Raw genomic sequence first — 14,461 nt, 5'->3', positions numbered from 1 at the left:
TATTAGGAAAAAATTCTTCACAGAAAGGGTTGTCAAACATTGGAGCAGGTTGCCCAGGGCAGTGGTGGAATCACCATCCCTGGGGGTATTTAAAAGCCAGGCAGTTGTGGTGCTGAGGGACATGAGTTAGTGGTGGACGTGGCAGTGCTGGGTTAACGGCTGCACTTGATGATCTTAAAGGTCTTTTCCAGCCATAACGATTGTGTGATCAGTAATAACTTCAGCTGAACTGCCTGTTCTCACTGAAACATCCCGAACATTCAAGCAGTACTTTTTAAAACACCTTGACAGAAAGTCACTCCCTAAGTTGCCTCTGTCATGTAATGTCTTCCCCGTCTCTAACAGGGAGGAGAAAGTCTCGGAGTGGAAAGTTTGTTACTGGTGCCAGTGCATACATTCCAATTCTCCATCCCAGGAAGGCAGGGATGAGGTATGTGCCAAGCCAAGGAGGGCAGGGGGAGGCACGGGGAAGGTTAGGGCTCCATTCGCTATTTTTCCTTGTGTGAGACCAAACCTCCCCAGTATTCATTTCTTTTTCTGTCAAATTAGACTTCAGGTGCTGATCAGGCTTTGCAGGAAATGCAAACTGATGCCCAACGTTAGCACATGCTTACGCCCAGACAGATGTTCTGCCCTCTTGTGATGAGTCATACACATCTGTATAAGCAGCCAGAGTCTTTGTGATGGAGGTTTGGCCTGCAGAACGGCAGACCACATCCTGAGACGGGAGCCGCTGCTGTAAAAATCTCCATCCTTGGTGTCATCTAAGCTGGGGCTTCAGCAGCTGTTAGAAATGCAGGACAGGGAGTGTTTAGCTGCTGACAGCCCTTTCAAAAATCAAATGTGATGTATTTGTACCCTATCAAATAAACGTATTGACTGCATTGTAGCAGTGTGTGTGTGAGTACACTGTACCTGTCTGTATGCATACGGGGGTACCTCATTTCTTTGATTTTAATTGTCTGTACCATGCCAGAGCTGCTGTCTGTTCCATTAGTGTAAAACGGCATTATTTTTCCCTGCAGCAGTGTTGGGATGTGTCTGAGGCCACGCTGAGAAATTAAGTAAAACGTTTAAGAGAAAGAATTGATTTTAAACAGATGGATCTAAAAGCTTCCTTCTCCTGCTCTGGAGCCCGACTAAAAAGTTGCTCTCGCTCGGCTCCTGCCCCGTGTCCAGAGGGGGCCCCTCTCCTCCCCGGGCTGCCCCTGCTTCCCTCCTCCTCCCCTTCCTCCCTCTCCTCCTCCTCCTCCCCCCCCCCGCCCCGTGGGGAGCGGCTCTGGCCCGCCCCCCCTGCACATCCCCCTCCGCACAGCCTCTCTCTTTCAAACCCTGGGTGCATTTAGGGGCTGATCTTGTGCAGAAAACATCCCTGACATTTGCGGAGCTCGGGGATTGCCGGAGCGCGGCCAAGGCCTCCCCCCCGCACCCTCCCCCCCCGGCTCCCCTCTACCTTCCCCCCCCCCCCCTCCTCCCCTTCCTCGCCCCCGCCCGCTGCCGGGAGGAAGCCGGGTGACATCGGAGCCATACCGAGCATCGCCCGCATGTCCGGGCTCCGCGCTCCCAGCCGGCTGCCAGCGCCACCAGCCCGCCTTTGTCCCGCCGCGCTGCCCGCCCGCCTCCCGCCCCGCCGCTTGCCCTCCCCGCGCTGGGCTTTTTTCCTTTTGATTGGGAAAGCTTGAAAAGTGGTTTGTTTGTGTTTTTTTTTCTTTTTTTTTTTTTTTTCCGGACGGTCTTCTTTTGTGTGTAGACGCTCTTCTTTGTATTTAAGGACACGGTTAACTCGAGTTTTCCAGAAGTTTGGAAGGGAAGAGCGAGTGTGTTTTAATCCCTCCAACTTTCCTTTTTAATATACTTTGTTTTGATTAGCCGAAGGCTGGGCCTGGTGCTGGTGAAGTTTGGGAAGCCGGGAGCGTGCTCGGCACCATTTCCCTGGCCTCTTCCTCCTCCTCCTCCTCCTCCTCCTCCCTCTCCTCCCTCAACCCGGGCGAAAGCAAACGAGCTGGTCTTCTTTGCTAGCCCGATAAATGCTATTTATGAAGATGGACCTGTTGAACTACCAATACTTGGACAAGATGAACAACAATATTGGCATTCTGTGCTACGAAGGTAATGGCTTCATTTCCCAAAGCGTCTTCTGTCGGGTGCCTTCGCTGTTGTTTGGGAGCTCGAATTTTTCCTCTTGGAAGGAAATCTGCGCTCTTGGTCGTGGGATGGATACCTCGCAGGCTGTATTGTTAAGGCTTTGTTTAAAGGAAGGGATTTTTTTTCTTTTAATTTAATTTTTCTGTTGTTTTTTTTTTTTTTCTTTTTTACAAGGGGTAGTTTTAGCGTTGGCTTTATTTTTTCTTACGGATAACGTAAGTTAGATTAAAGGGCCGTGTTGCTTTTGTGGCAGGCGGAGTTTTTGCTCATCATTTCCGTAGCAGTTGGGACGATGGGCGGGCGCGTTAATGCCGGCCGCCGCCGTTCTCCGCGGCCGCGCAGCCCCCCGCGGGTGGGATGCTGCCGGCGGCGGGGCCGGCCTCCTTCCCCCCCCCCACCTCCGCCCCGCGCAGCCTCCGCCCCGCGCAGCCTCCCGCGGTGGAAAAGGGCTTTTTCTTCTTGCTGGACTCCGCGTTTTACTCCGGCTAAAGCCAGGCCGGCGTTTGCCCCTCGTACTGGGAGCTTTAATGGTTTGGAAGTTGCCCGAAGCACACCGGGGTAAAATCCCAGTTTCTCAATGCGGTGGGGGTTTATCTACGTGCAGCTCGAAGAAGTGGTTATGGCTTGGCTTTGACTGGAAAGAAAGGCACCACTGAGCTAATTCGGCTTGGCAGTAGAACTGTTTTTGCTGTAGCCACACACAAGCATTGCAGAAATCTTTCTTCTGATTCAGCAGGAACATTTTCCGTGTTCATTTGGAAAATAAATTGCTGCAGTTGTCAGGGAAGGAACAATCGGGAGCGTACGCGGGACTAGGAGCTATCTGCTCATGTTCTTCAGAGAAAGACCAGGCCAGGAGACAGGGACCTGAACCTCACTTTGGAAAAATCCCATCTTTTCTATCACTAAATCAGCATGGCCACATTTCTTTCCTTGAGGAAGTGGAGGGGCTCCCTGTAGAACAGTTAATACCTCTGTTTCATTTTTTTTCTTCTTTGCTTTTTCTTTCCTGCACAAATATGTATATATTTGCTTGAATAAAGCTCTTTTACAGAAGATTGAGCTCGCCCATCAGTCCTGAATAATATAGAGGGATTCAATAGAGTTGAATTTTCCATCTCTTTCTTATCCCATGCTTTCTTCATTACAGCAAGAAAACTAGTTTAAGAAAAAAAAAGGAAACCCGACTTGCGGGATACTTTAACTTTTTCATTGCCCTCTGTAGTGACCAGTGCTTTATTTGGAAGCAATTGACAACTTCTGATGGAGACCATGAAGTTTTACATAAAATTCTACTTATGTGGTACACGTTCCTGAGTGTTTTGACGACTAAGACAGAAAAACTGCAGTTTTGGTTCATTAGTTCAATTCATTGTAATTATGCCTAATGTTTATGGCAGAGTCTCTCCAGCCCCCTTGTTCCCCACCCTCTTCTTCTCCAGTAATTGTTATTGAACCAGATCTCAGCTTTAATAGTTCAAAAGCAAAAGAATAGCTTAAGGAGTACCCTCTACTATAGCAGTCTTTGTTTAGTTTGAACATCTGTTGCTGTGTCCCTTATTATGGAAGTTAACGTTTTTAACACTAAAATAAACACACACAAAATGAAGAAAAGAAAAGCAAAACTTGCAGTGGTGTTTATAGTGAGGTGTTTATATCCCAGTGGTTTAAAAAGTATAAACACTGGCAACATCTGCACTGAACTGGAAGGGTGTTTCAGAGATGCCTACAGATCTTCCATGCCTCTGCCATGGTATTTATTTTAGAAGTGGGTTGTGTCAGCAGTGATGGATCCTGTCTTTTCAAAGATACTGCTGCGGTAGGAACTGTGTTGACAACAAAGTGCCCTTTCAAACTCAATTAATTAGGATTTATTGAAGTTCATACTTGAACTGCTTATAAATAGATGCCTTCCTGAAAAGTACTTTTGCAGATGTAGGATAAGATACCAATGCGTTGTATGATGTGAAAGTAGGTTTGTAGTTTCAGAGGAAGGAATTATGGACCCGTATGCCACAGGAAATAAATGAGGTGGGTCCCTTGTTCCTTTAGAAGCTCTCTTGAAACACTTGCTTTTGCTTATTGAGATGACTGGAATGCTGGTGAAATGTGTCATTATCGTTTTATGAGGTTTACTAGCGGTTTTAATCGTTCACCTCTGGCACAAGCCACTGGAACAATCGTTGATTTGTAGCTGCAGCTTATAGATGAGAGATGTATTGTACATAGGAAATAGGAAAGGTTCTTCCATCGCATGCATGTGGCAGCCCTCTAGTTCAACATGGAGTAGAAGAGTATCATTTGCCTCCCAAAACCAGTCCTGCTTTTTCTTGCCCAGAAAGAGCTACAGATAGCAGTTTGTAGCTGTGTCTTCATCTCATTTGGCTCCCAAGTAGTGACACTCATGGTCATGCTCCAGCGAGTATGGGAACATTTATTCACAGTGCTGTTAACTTCATAAAACATATTGCAGATTTTGGCTTACTCAGTGGAAGTCAAGGTCTTCTCCCCACAGAGAGGAAGAAAGTAGAATGGCAACTGATGTAGATGGGATCTCCTTTATGGACAGACCAGTGTTCCTTTGAGGTCGGGGGGGAAATGGGAGATCTAGAAGTTCTCCCGTTAACCTGTAAGAACCAACAGTGTGTTGCAGATTTAGCTGACCGCTTTGTGATGTGGAACTGTAACCGAAGCTGACCGTTTTTGCAAACATCAGAAATTTTATTTTATTTTTTCTAACATGAGGGTGGTCTGACGCTGGCACAGGTTGCCCAGAGAGGTTGTGGTCTCCATCTTTGGAGATACTGGGGACAGCCCTCAGCAACCTGCCCTCGTTGAGCCTGGTTTTGAGCAGGAGGTTTGGACTAGATGTTCTCCGGAGGTGCCTTCTGGCCTCAACGCTTCTGTGATTCTGTAGTATCACAGAACCTTCTGCGCACTCCTATAATTAAGACAGCCACAGCCAGCAAAAGGATTCTAACCAGCCATGAGGTGAAAGGGTTTTTGAAAGGGGGGCCGTAACTTTGAACCACAGAATAAAGCTATTTCCTTTCCTCAGGATTGTTTGTTTTATACTGACAATTTCTGTCCTTTTGAAATGTTTTCTTAATATTATACTAGCTTTGAGCTCCTCGTGATGCCCCACGATAATCTCAACTCCGATGCTTTTGGAGGAAAATCTTACTTTTGACAACATGGTGGGTTTTTTAACAATTTGCATAAAAAAATATTTGAGTTTTGTTTCCCTCTCTGGTGAAAGAAAACTTTTAAATTCTCCAAATCAGAATGCTTAGCCTTTGCCAGTAGGAAGGTGACAGTTATATTAGCAATGATCAAGCATTTCAAGCAATTTATTGTAATATTTTTGGTACAATAAGAAAGAAAAGAAGAACTAGAGAATTGTTGACTCAGCATCTGGATGCTGATTTTTAGCATGAGTACATCTGATATCCTCCTACTAAACCCTTGCTGCCAGTCATCAGCAATGGCCAGTTTAATGAGTAGCGCCTTCTTATCGTTGTTTTCTTCCTAATGAGCTCAGAGACATCAGAGAACTCTTGGGAGACGGTTGTCCTCGCTGAGGTGCAAAGCCCACGAAGCAGAACCATTCTGATACCAGTCTGGCGTTCCCAGTGCTTCCTATCGAACGACAAGCACTTGATCCGGGCCTGTATTCAGAGGTAGAACATCTGCATCTTGTTTTGCAGTGGAAGCTCACTTAAACTCCAGCTGAATATTCCTTCTCCAAGAGCCTTGCGTGTGAGGTAATGGCAGAGTGAAACAAGTCGCAGGTGACCCTGCTCTTTGGCTAGTCCGGGGGCAGCTGGGCAAGTTTGGGCTCCTCATTTTAACTGGAATATGTATGAGAAGGTGCAGTCTCCAAGTAGAAGATCTGTTGTTTATCCGAGGGAGTGTACAGATGGCTGGCTGTTGGAAGGCAGATTTCTGCCTTCCTTCCTCTCCCTCCCGTTTTCGAATGCTTTGGGTTATTACTGCATTCTCCAGGCTGGAACTGCTGTGCTGTGCATAAAGAAATGCAATAAGATGCTAAGAAATCCCCCAGGCATGTTAAGAGACTTGAAGCACTCAAAATAGTTATACAGAGTTCTCTGGACAGTCCAGAAGGCTGGGCTGGTTTTTGTTTTTTTTTAATGAAGAAAATTGGATCCAGATTTATAGAAAAACACCCCTTTTTGGTTTCGGGACAGCTTACATTAGTTAGTGGCATATTACATAATTATTTCATGGAGTTCCTCTGACGATGAAGCCCTCGTTGGCTGCAGCCCTGAGCTTGTGTTGCTGTACATCTTCTTAGGGCTCTGCAAGGCATTTTCAATGGATGTATCTCTTCCCCAAAAGGCCAGTTTAGGTGTTTGATATCAAACGAGGAGCCCGAAACAGGTTCTGCTAACTTCATTTGATTTTTAATGAAATGTAACATGTTGTCTGAAGTTGTGAAGAATGGTTTCCATCAGTTTTCTTTTGCTGACCTTGCATTTTACTCAGGGTTTGTAACATCAGTTTCTCCGATTAACTCCAAAATTTGTTTTAGTTTCTAAATATATAAAATGACTTTAACACTATTCCTCTACTAAGAATTAGGGGGATAATAAATGGGATAAAAATCTCCTTCATGGTGAATTAAGTGTTCTTGTTTGTAATGCAGTGTAAAATTTCTGTTCAAAGTCATGTAAATTAAGATGCACCTACAGAATGTTCCCCGTTTATAGAACTTTTGGTGGGTTTTGCCTTTTCAGTGTCTTTTATCTTCAGGAAAAAACAAAGAGCTCCAACTTCACAGTCGGGCTTTTCTTACTCATTTCTTCCTAGGATGAAGTTGGGAATATCCTTTTCAGTACTGACATCAAAATTCAGTTTATTTTCCTCATTCATCAAAGGCAAGATAGATTCAGGTCATACTTAAGTATTTTCTTTCCCTGGAATTCTGTTTTCTCCTCACCCTTGATGCTGGTTCAGCATTTGTACTGAGAACTCAAACAAGGAAATGAAAAAAACAAATATAATAGTGGGTTATCCCGCAACTTTCAATAGATAAGATAGGCAGCACATTTTTTTTTCTGAGATAAAAGGTAGTGAGGTTTGTAGCAGTAAGTTGAATTCTGTGTTAATGAGCAATTTGCTTAAAGGCTGTAACTTGTTACTCACAAGTCAAATTTGTTACAGTGCCAGGTCTCTTTGGATATAAATCCAGGGATTTTAGGAGACATTGAAAAAGCTTAAATTGCTCCAGAGTTTGAACAATGCACGGTATTGTGGGGAGAACTGTTAGAGAAAAAATAAAGCTTAAACAACAGTCTTCATTGTGTGGCGTCTAAAATTATGAATGAAAAAGTTCATCCGTATGTATTGGTTTTGCCTTCTTTTTTTTTTAAATATCTGCTTTGCATGAAAATAGTTGTCTATTAATTTCTTCTTGAGGATTAATACAGATGGGCCTTTATATTTGAATTTGGCTGAGCAGACTGAGAGTTTTAACATGCTGCATGCAGACAGTGTGCCAAGCAATTTAGCAAAGTTGTTTACACTAACAATAATCCAGCAGGACAGAGCCTATAATTTTTCACTGATAATAGTATGAGGTAGTGATGAACACAAGTTTCTGGAGGAGTGTTTACAGTAACGGTATTATACTTTTTCAGTGTGAAGGAGCCATGAGTGTTTGGGGGTTTAATTTCTTCTTTAAAGACAGCTGATTTTTTTTCTTCATCGTGCAGTCTGTATCATCTCCCTGAAAATTACTTTGCAGATCAGCATGGAAGGATTGCTGGACACACAGGGCCATTGTTTCCTCTCCCTTTCAGCAGAAGCCATATGCTTGGGAGATAACTGGCTGTGTGATATAGCGCTGCTGGATGGTGCTCTACAAGCACTACGCCAGGACACATGCACCAGGAGTGCCATGATGCAGAGTTTTCATTTCTTGGAGGCAGATTTCCCCTGGTGCTTCATCTAACAGCTTTTTTGAAGAATGAGCTGATGTTCTCCTGCGCATCTCTACCAGTTGATGTAATGGCGCGTGTCGCTTGGCGTGTACTGGCAGGTATCTGGGGAGTCTTGGTGGGACAGGAAGAGGCCATAGACCATCCAGCACAAGGGCGGTTTTGAACAGGCACTTGAGCTCTTAATTAGGGTTATCTCTGTCAACTTCTAAACCTCATGTTACCCATGGATGGAGTCGGAAGATTTTTATTCTTAACATCAGTAGTAGTTTGGCACCGATTCTAAGGTAAGGCAAGCTTGGAGCATTTTAATTGTTAGGAAAGAGCTTTTTTCTTGTATAGCCTTGGGGAGGTTGAAGTAAAGATGTTCCTGGGACCACCACAGCATTGGTTCTAGCCAAAGAAAAAGTCATCCAGAAACTTCAGTGAGGTGATGAGTCTTCATCAAAGATGTTTAGATATCTAGTTTTAATAGGAATTGTAAGTCCTGAAAATCTCAGGTAAAAAGTAATATGATTGTGGGGGACAAAAGTGTGAAACGGAGTTTAGGATGTTTCCTTTACCGAAATTTCATGGCACTGTTTGGTATCAGATTTTTTAAAGTAACAGTTACCTTTTTTGTCTTTGCTTTTTAACTTTGTTGTTGCTGGTGTTAAGACCTTGTTAAATGTAGTAGTGGGTGGAGCGGTCCGCCTTCTCCCTCCAGAAATGTTACGTGACACTTTGTGCCTCAAAGACCATGCAGAATGTGGTGCCCATGGATGGAGGTAGATAATATTAGGGATAAAGTGGAATGTTACAGCCTTTGTGGTATAGGAGGAGGAAAGCAAGTTTGCCTTCAGTAGGTAGGTGCCAGCTTAGTTCCTTCCCCAAAAATGTGGCTCCTGTCCTTTCAGAATACACGTTGTTACAAGAGCCTATCTTTAATTATTTTAAGACATGTTCTTTTTCACTCCTCATCATTTTGGAGTGTTCCTTGTCGACTGTGAGAATCAAGCATTGTAGTGTATAACTTTCCTCCCGTTCTTCCAAACGTTGCTAGCAGGTTCCAGGAAATATATTTGCTCTCCCAGGAAAAGTTTGGAACTGGTTGTGTTTAAAAAGCAGTAGTTTTTCCTGGAAACTCATTTGACGGGGCAGGCATGGAAACCACTCAGTTTGCAAGACTTAATATTTATTCCTCAGTGTGCAGAAATAGGTTTTTTGCCTTTAAACATGGGTTGTAGTTAGAAGTAAGAGAGATTTAGTAGACGAGATCTTTTTTGTCAGGGTAGGCATGGCACTGCTGTACGTGAATATAAGCCAATATTGAAATATTTATTATGTTTTACTTTAACCAAAAATCACAGAACAGCAGAATGGCAGCAGCCTTTGTAGTTACCAAGTGCCCGTCCCGGCAATCCTTTGTGTAACAAGAGTGAAAATCAAAGCTGCTAAGTGAATCTTTTTGGAATAGCTGTTGTCTTTTGGGGAATGAGTATTTACTTGTTTCACAAATGTCGTTAGTGCACTTCAGAGATGGTATTGTGACTTCCAATTTCGTTAATCAATTGTTAATGTTTAGTCTGTCTCAGTTCTGAAAGTAAATTGGGATATTTGTAAAATTAGCAGGGTTTTACACTTTTAAAGCAGAACCTTTCAGAAAATTACTGTTTCTAGGCTCCACGTTACTAAATTGGAGTTCTTTTCTCTGTGATGCATTGTTAATTGTAATGAAATGACTGTATGAAGAAAATCAAAGTTGTCCAGTCAAGAGGAAACTGTATCTATAAATCTAAATTATCTAGGAAGACGAGTAAATGCCACATTAAGAGCTAGCCAAGTAAAATAAGTGTTTAGTTGTTCTGTTTATATTCTTTGGAAAATAATCTGTTCTAAAGCAGGAGTTCTACAAAAAGTACTCTTAGCATACAGCAAAAAAAAAGTTGACATAACTACAGCACCTCCTTTGTGGTGGTTTTCTACGGAGCACATTAAATGAAGATGGGGTGAGGGAAGTGCCGTATGATTCATATAGGACAAGTTTGAACTCAGCTACTTTCTTGGATTTAGTATAAATATTTATGGCATTGAGGGGGATTTTTTTTTAATATGCTTCCTTGTGCTCCGGATCTTTTAGATGTCCTCCTCAGACATCTGGTGTGCATTGCTGCTTGTTTAACCCCCACCCTTCAGTTTTCATGCTGTGGCATCTCGGAGAGCTATCGCAGTCACTCTGTGGTTGGCGTAAATTAAATCTCCTGGAGCCAGCTGGGAGAATGCTGACGTGCACACTTTTCCTGCTGAATGCTCGAAAACCAGTGGCTACAGTTAAAGAGGTGAACACTTTGCTCTTGTCTTGCTGTAGGCATCATACTGAGCTATTTACCAAAGGTGGCAAAAATAGGAATTCCAGCATTAGCAATGGTGTTTACAGATTCTTGAGTTTTTCTGTCTCTTAGAAAAAGCTTCTCTTATCAATGTTACATCATCAATGTATCTTACTTGGCTCATCAGCAAAAGAAATAAAAAATGTCTTTTCCCTTAGAAATCCTTAAAAGTCCTAATTTTTAAGACTGTGACTGCTTTGAGGTACCTTATACTTGCCGTAACAGCTAATCTGTGGATGTACTGAGGTTTTCTTTGTAGTACAGTAAATTGAATACTGCCCTGTTTGGTTTCAAGTGTTTCTCAATGAGTCCATTTAGAAGCAAGTATGATAACAAACATTTTAGTACTCATTGTATCGTATTTGTGTATATCTATTTTTAATCCTCTCTGCCGATTCCTAGTCCTCACAGAAGCCTAGTTCATTCAACCTTCAGCTGCCCCCATGAAATAAATAGTGAACGTTATCCTTATTTACAGAGGGCAAAAAAAGAGCTGTAATTGCTTACGTTTACCTAAGTCAGGGATAAAGCTGACAGCAACATTCAGAGTGCCTTGATTGTAATACTTGGCCGTAGCTGCTAAACCTTACTGTGATCTGCTAGTAAACGAAACGTGCTTTTACCTGTTTGTTTTGAGATGTGCAAATACAAATTGTAATTAATCAGCTAAATAGATAAAACCCCTGATCTTTGAAACTTGGACTAATGATACAGGGACTAGGTGCTTGCTTTCTGCTCAGCAGTCATAGAGGGAACAGGAGCTTTTGGACTGCAATCTCTTGTGACCGTGGTTCATCTATAGTGGACCCCACTTAAACTGGGATGATGAAGTGGGTGTTTCAGGGTGATTGGGTGTTTCAGTGGAAGTAGTTGAGTCTTTTTAGCTGGTCCAAGGAATGAACTCTTACAAAGACTAGTGGGATGGAAGAATTTTAAGTTCCCCTGTTTGAGCTGCAGGACCTCAAGAGGTCTGCTCTTTTATATTTGAGGCCTGTTGAGTTGCACAAAAGGAGTGTGCCCACTGCTGCCGGCGGTTAATTTCATATTCTATTCAGGAGATGAGTTGGGATAAGAAACTTCAATTAAATAGCAGTCTAACTGTGGTCATGCAGCGCATGGCTCGGCAGCAGGCAAGCTGATAACCCATTTATGACCTGAAGCAGTACTACCAAACCTTTTTAATTAGTGCAGTGTCTGACTGCCCTTGAAGTGACTGTTTGGTTCCATTAAAAAGTTCACAGCAGTGTTTAGTAGAGGGCCTGCTTAATTATGGGATGGAACACCTTTAATGTGTGGTAGAGAGTAGGGATCTGCAGAAATGTTTGGGATGTACACCATTCAAGTAAAATGGGGAAGGTCTTAACAGATAATTAACTGGGGAGTGATATCATAGTAATGTAGCGAGACCTTTAATTTCTGGATCCTGTGGTGCCAGTATCATCTGAATGGTGGGACACAGACACACAGCTGACATTTTTTTTGCTACCTTGGTTTTAGCAACCCGTCTGTTCTTCCTTGTCTTTTCTGTGTTTTGTCAGAAATGAGTTGCTTCTGCAACTTTGAAATAAATAAACAAGGAGCCTGGACTTAAGTTAATCAACAGGGCAATTCAGCTAAAGACTAGTAGGTATAGGGGGAAGAAGATGAAGCCCCTGATTAAAGGTATTTGAGAAGTAGATGTAACTTTGGTACTGCTCACCCATTGCAATCCCGTGTGTCCAGATAACTTCAAAAATAGGAATTTCTGCTTGTTTCTTACTTTTCCAAGAGTTCTGGAAAACCTGCCCTCAGTGCCCAGAAAACTGTGAGAAAGACTGTCCAGGCAGCCTGAAATTTCTTGGTAGCAAACACAATCCCCGCCTCCATCTTTCCTACTTTGACTTCCCGTTGGAGAGAACATTTATTTGAAGTGACCCTGCAACTTAGCCCCATAAACCACCCTCCTTCTCGTGAACTAAAAGAGTCCAGCTCTGATTTAGACAGCGCTCCCACCTATCCCTTGGCACCGTAGGGTTTTCTGCCCTTTTATCTCTCTGCATCTGACAACCTCTGTCAATCCCAGTCACTGCCCAGTAATGCTGGCTACTGGAGTGGGTAGGACCGTTCATTCAGATCCAGTATCTTCAGTCCTTTTGAGGAGGAAATAGTAATGTTCTCTGGTACCAGATTTTTCACAACTGAATCTTCTAGTGGAACAATGGTTTTCAAGCTCTTGTACTCTGTGATTACCTAGAATTTTTCTGTGGATCTCTTCATAGCGAGTTTTTTTATCCCCGATAAAATTGCTTGTCTTGGTTGAATGTCATGAACCCAAGATTAAAAACTGCTATGTCAGAGGAGCAAAATTAATTTTATCTTTTCCTTAGTGGTGGTGTGTGCCTGTCGGTCTGTTTGTTTTGGAGATAATCCTTTCAGGAACAATGGTAATATTTTGGAGGTTTTATGTATGTTTCTTCATAACACCCATTTCACCCGTAACCCTGGAGAAATTACTGGCATCCTTTCCCATCTCATGAGCCACACTGTTCTCTGGGTTCTTCCAGAAGATGAAGCTTTCACAAGTTTTTGGTTATTAAAACACTACATGTGAGCAACAGCTGAGAAGGACTATTGGGTTGTGTCTCAGAATAATGCAAAGCCAGTGGGTTGAAGGATCTGTATTATCCAACCTTGTAGCGCTCGTGATGATCTTGAATTCATTCTCTTCTGCTGCCCGAGGCACTGGCTGGGTCATCTCTCAGCCTACTGCCATCAGTTACAGTAAAACCCTGCACAGAAGGAACTGGCAAGCTGACACGTCCTCCTCATTTTCTATGTAAATAACATGATCAAAAGGCTATCTTGTTTTCATCTGAATGGCTCGTGTAGTTTGCCATTGGATTCATGACTGCCCTCCACAGTTGTCATTGCTCTCTTGCTTTCCCTCTGTAGAAGGGATTTTGGAGCCTATTTTGAAGGACAAAGGGATTTTGTTCCTTTACAATAGATTCTTTGTGGGAGATGGGTTGGAATTGTTCTGACGCTCTGTGGATGAAAGTCTTCAGTATTCTGTCCAGCGTGGTTGAAGGGGCTCTGTGTTCCTTAAATACACGAGGCCATTTCAGACAAGCTGCCATCAGGTAGCAAAAGCCCAAAACTGAAATTGAAGTTTTTCCTGTGTTCATTAGGCCAAAGTTTAGGAAGAGATTATCATGTTGGTGACCATGGAGGCAGCAGTAGCTCCTGGTTGTGTGTCTGCGTGGATGTGAGGATTAAGATTTGCCTCCAGCCCTATCTCCTCCCGCAGCGTTGGCTATTTCACTGCTCGCCCACACACCATACGGGGAAAATGCAGTGGCCAGGACTTCTTTGCTTTTCCTGGGTTTTTTTGGTTTTCTTTTTTTTTGACTTGCCATTTTGAGGTCACTTGTGTGCTACTAATAGGAATCCAACCAGGGAAGTCAGCACTAAGCTCTGCAGGACTTGCACCCAGTACGGTGGTCTAAACAGCGACCCTCCTTTTTTCCAAATCTACCCCAAAGGGAGCCACATATGAGCGCATAGCTTTTACTAACATTTTGAATATATTTGCTTTTGTGTTTTTATTTTTGAAATACAGCATTTATATCCTCTCTCAGGAGACCTTCTACCTTCCAGGCAGGAAATTTGGGGAAAAAGTTAAATGGAAATAAAAGAAACATTGCTTAAAAGTGCAATATCAGATTTTGCAGCTCTTTTAGAAAGGTCAGTTTTATTGGTGCTCTGAATTTTTCCACATGTAGCAAAGAAGAATAATGTGAGAAAAGGTGTTTGGAGCATGTTTATAGTAAACTGCAGTAAAACCTTGCAGAGTATCTAAAAATGGGCTTCAGGTTAAATAAGCAGAATATATTTTTTCTACCTTTGCATAGCGCTTTTTGCTTCAAATTCTTATGAAAGAAACAGCCCACAGTTTGTTGGATTTAATTTTAATCTGACCTTATTACAAGTAAACATCTTAAAATTAAT

The 14,461-nt window shown here is 42.8% G+C and overlaps 1 protein-coding gene across 2 annotated transcripts in view; it reads left to right on the top strand.

The window, feature by feature from the left end:
* The window catches only part of VGLL4 (vestigial like family member 4), a 105,704-nt gene that overhangs the window by 56,311 nt on the left and 34,932 nt on the right, over positions 1-14,461 (top strand). The window contains exon 1 of one of the 2 annotated variants that reach the window (XM_074152484.1): positions 1,747-2,109. The exons of the other annotated variant lie outside the window; for it this stretch is intronic. Within the exon in view, the coding sequence (XP_074008585.1) occupies positions 2,028-2,109 (82 nt within the window). The 5' untranslated portion in view covers positions 1,747-2,027. Of the gene's footprint in view, positions 1-1,746; positions 2,110-14,461 lie in introns of those variants that run through there. 2 annotated transcript variants of the gene reach the window in all.

This window comes from Numenius arquata, chromosome 8 (assembly GCF_964106895.1).
Source record: "Numenius arquata chromosome 8, bNumArq3.hap1.1, whole genome shotgun sequence".
Lineage (NCBI taxonomy): Eukaryota > Metazoa > Chordata > Aves > Charadriiformes > Scolopacidae > Numenius > Numenius arquata.
This window is presented reverse-complemented; position numbering and strand designations above follow the sequence as displayed.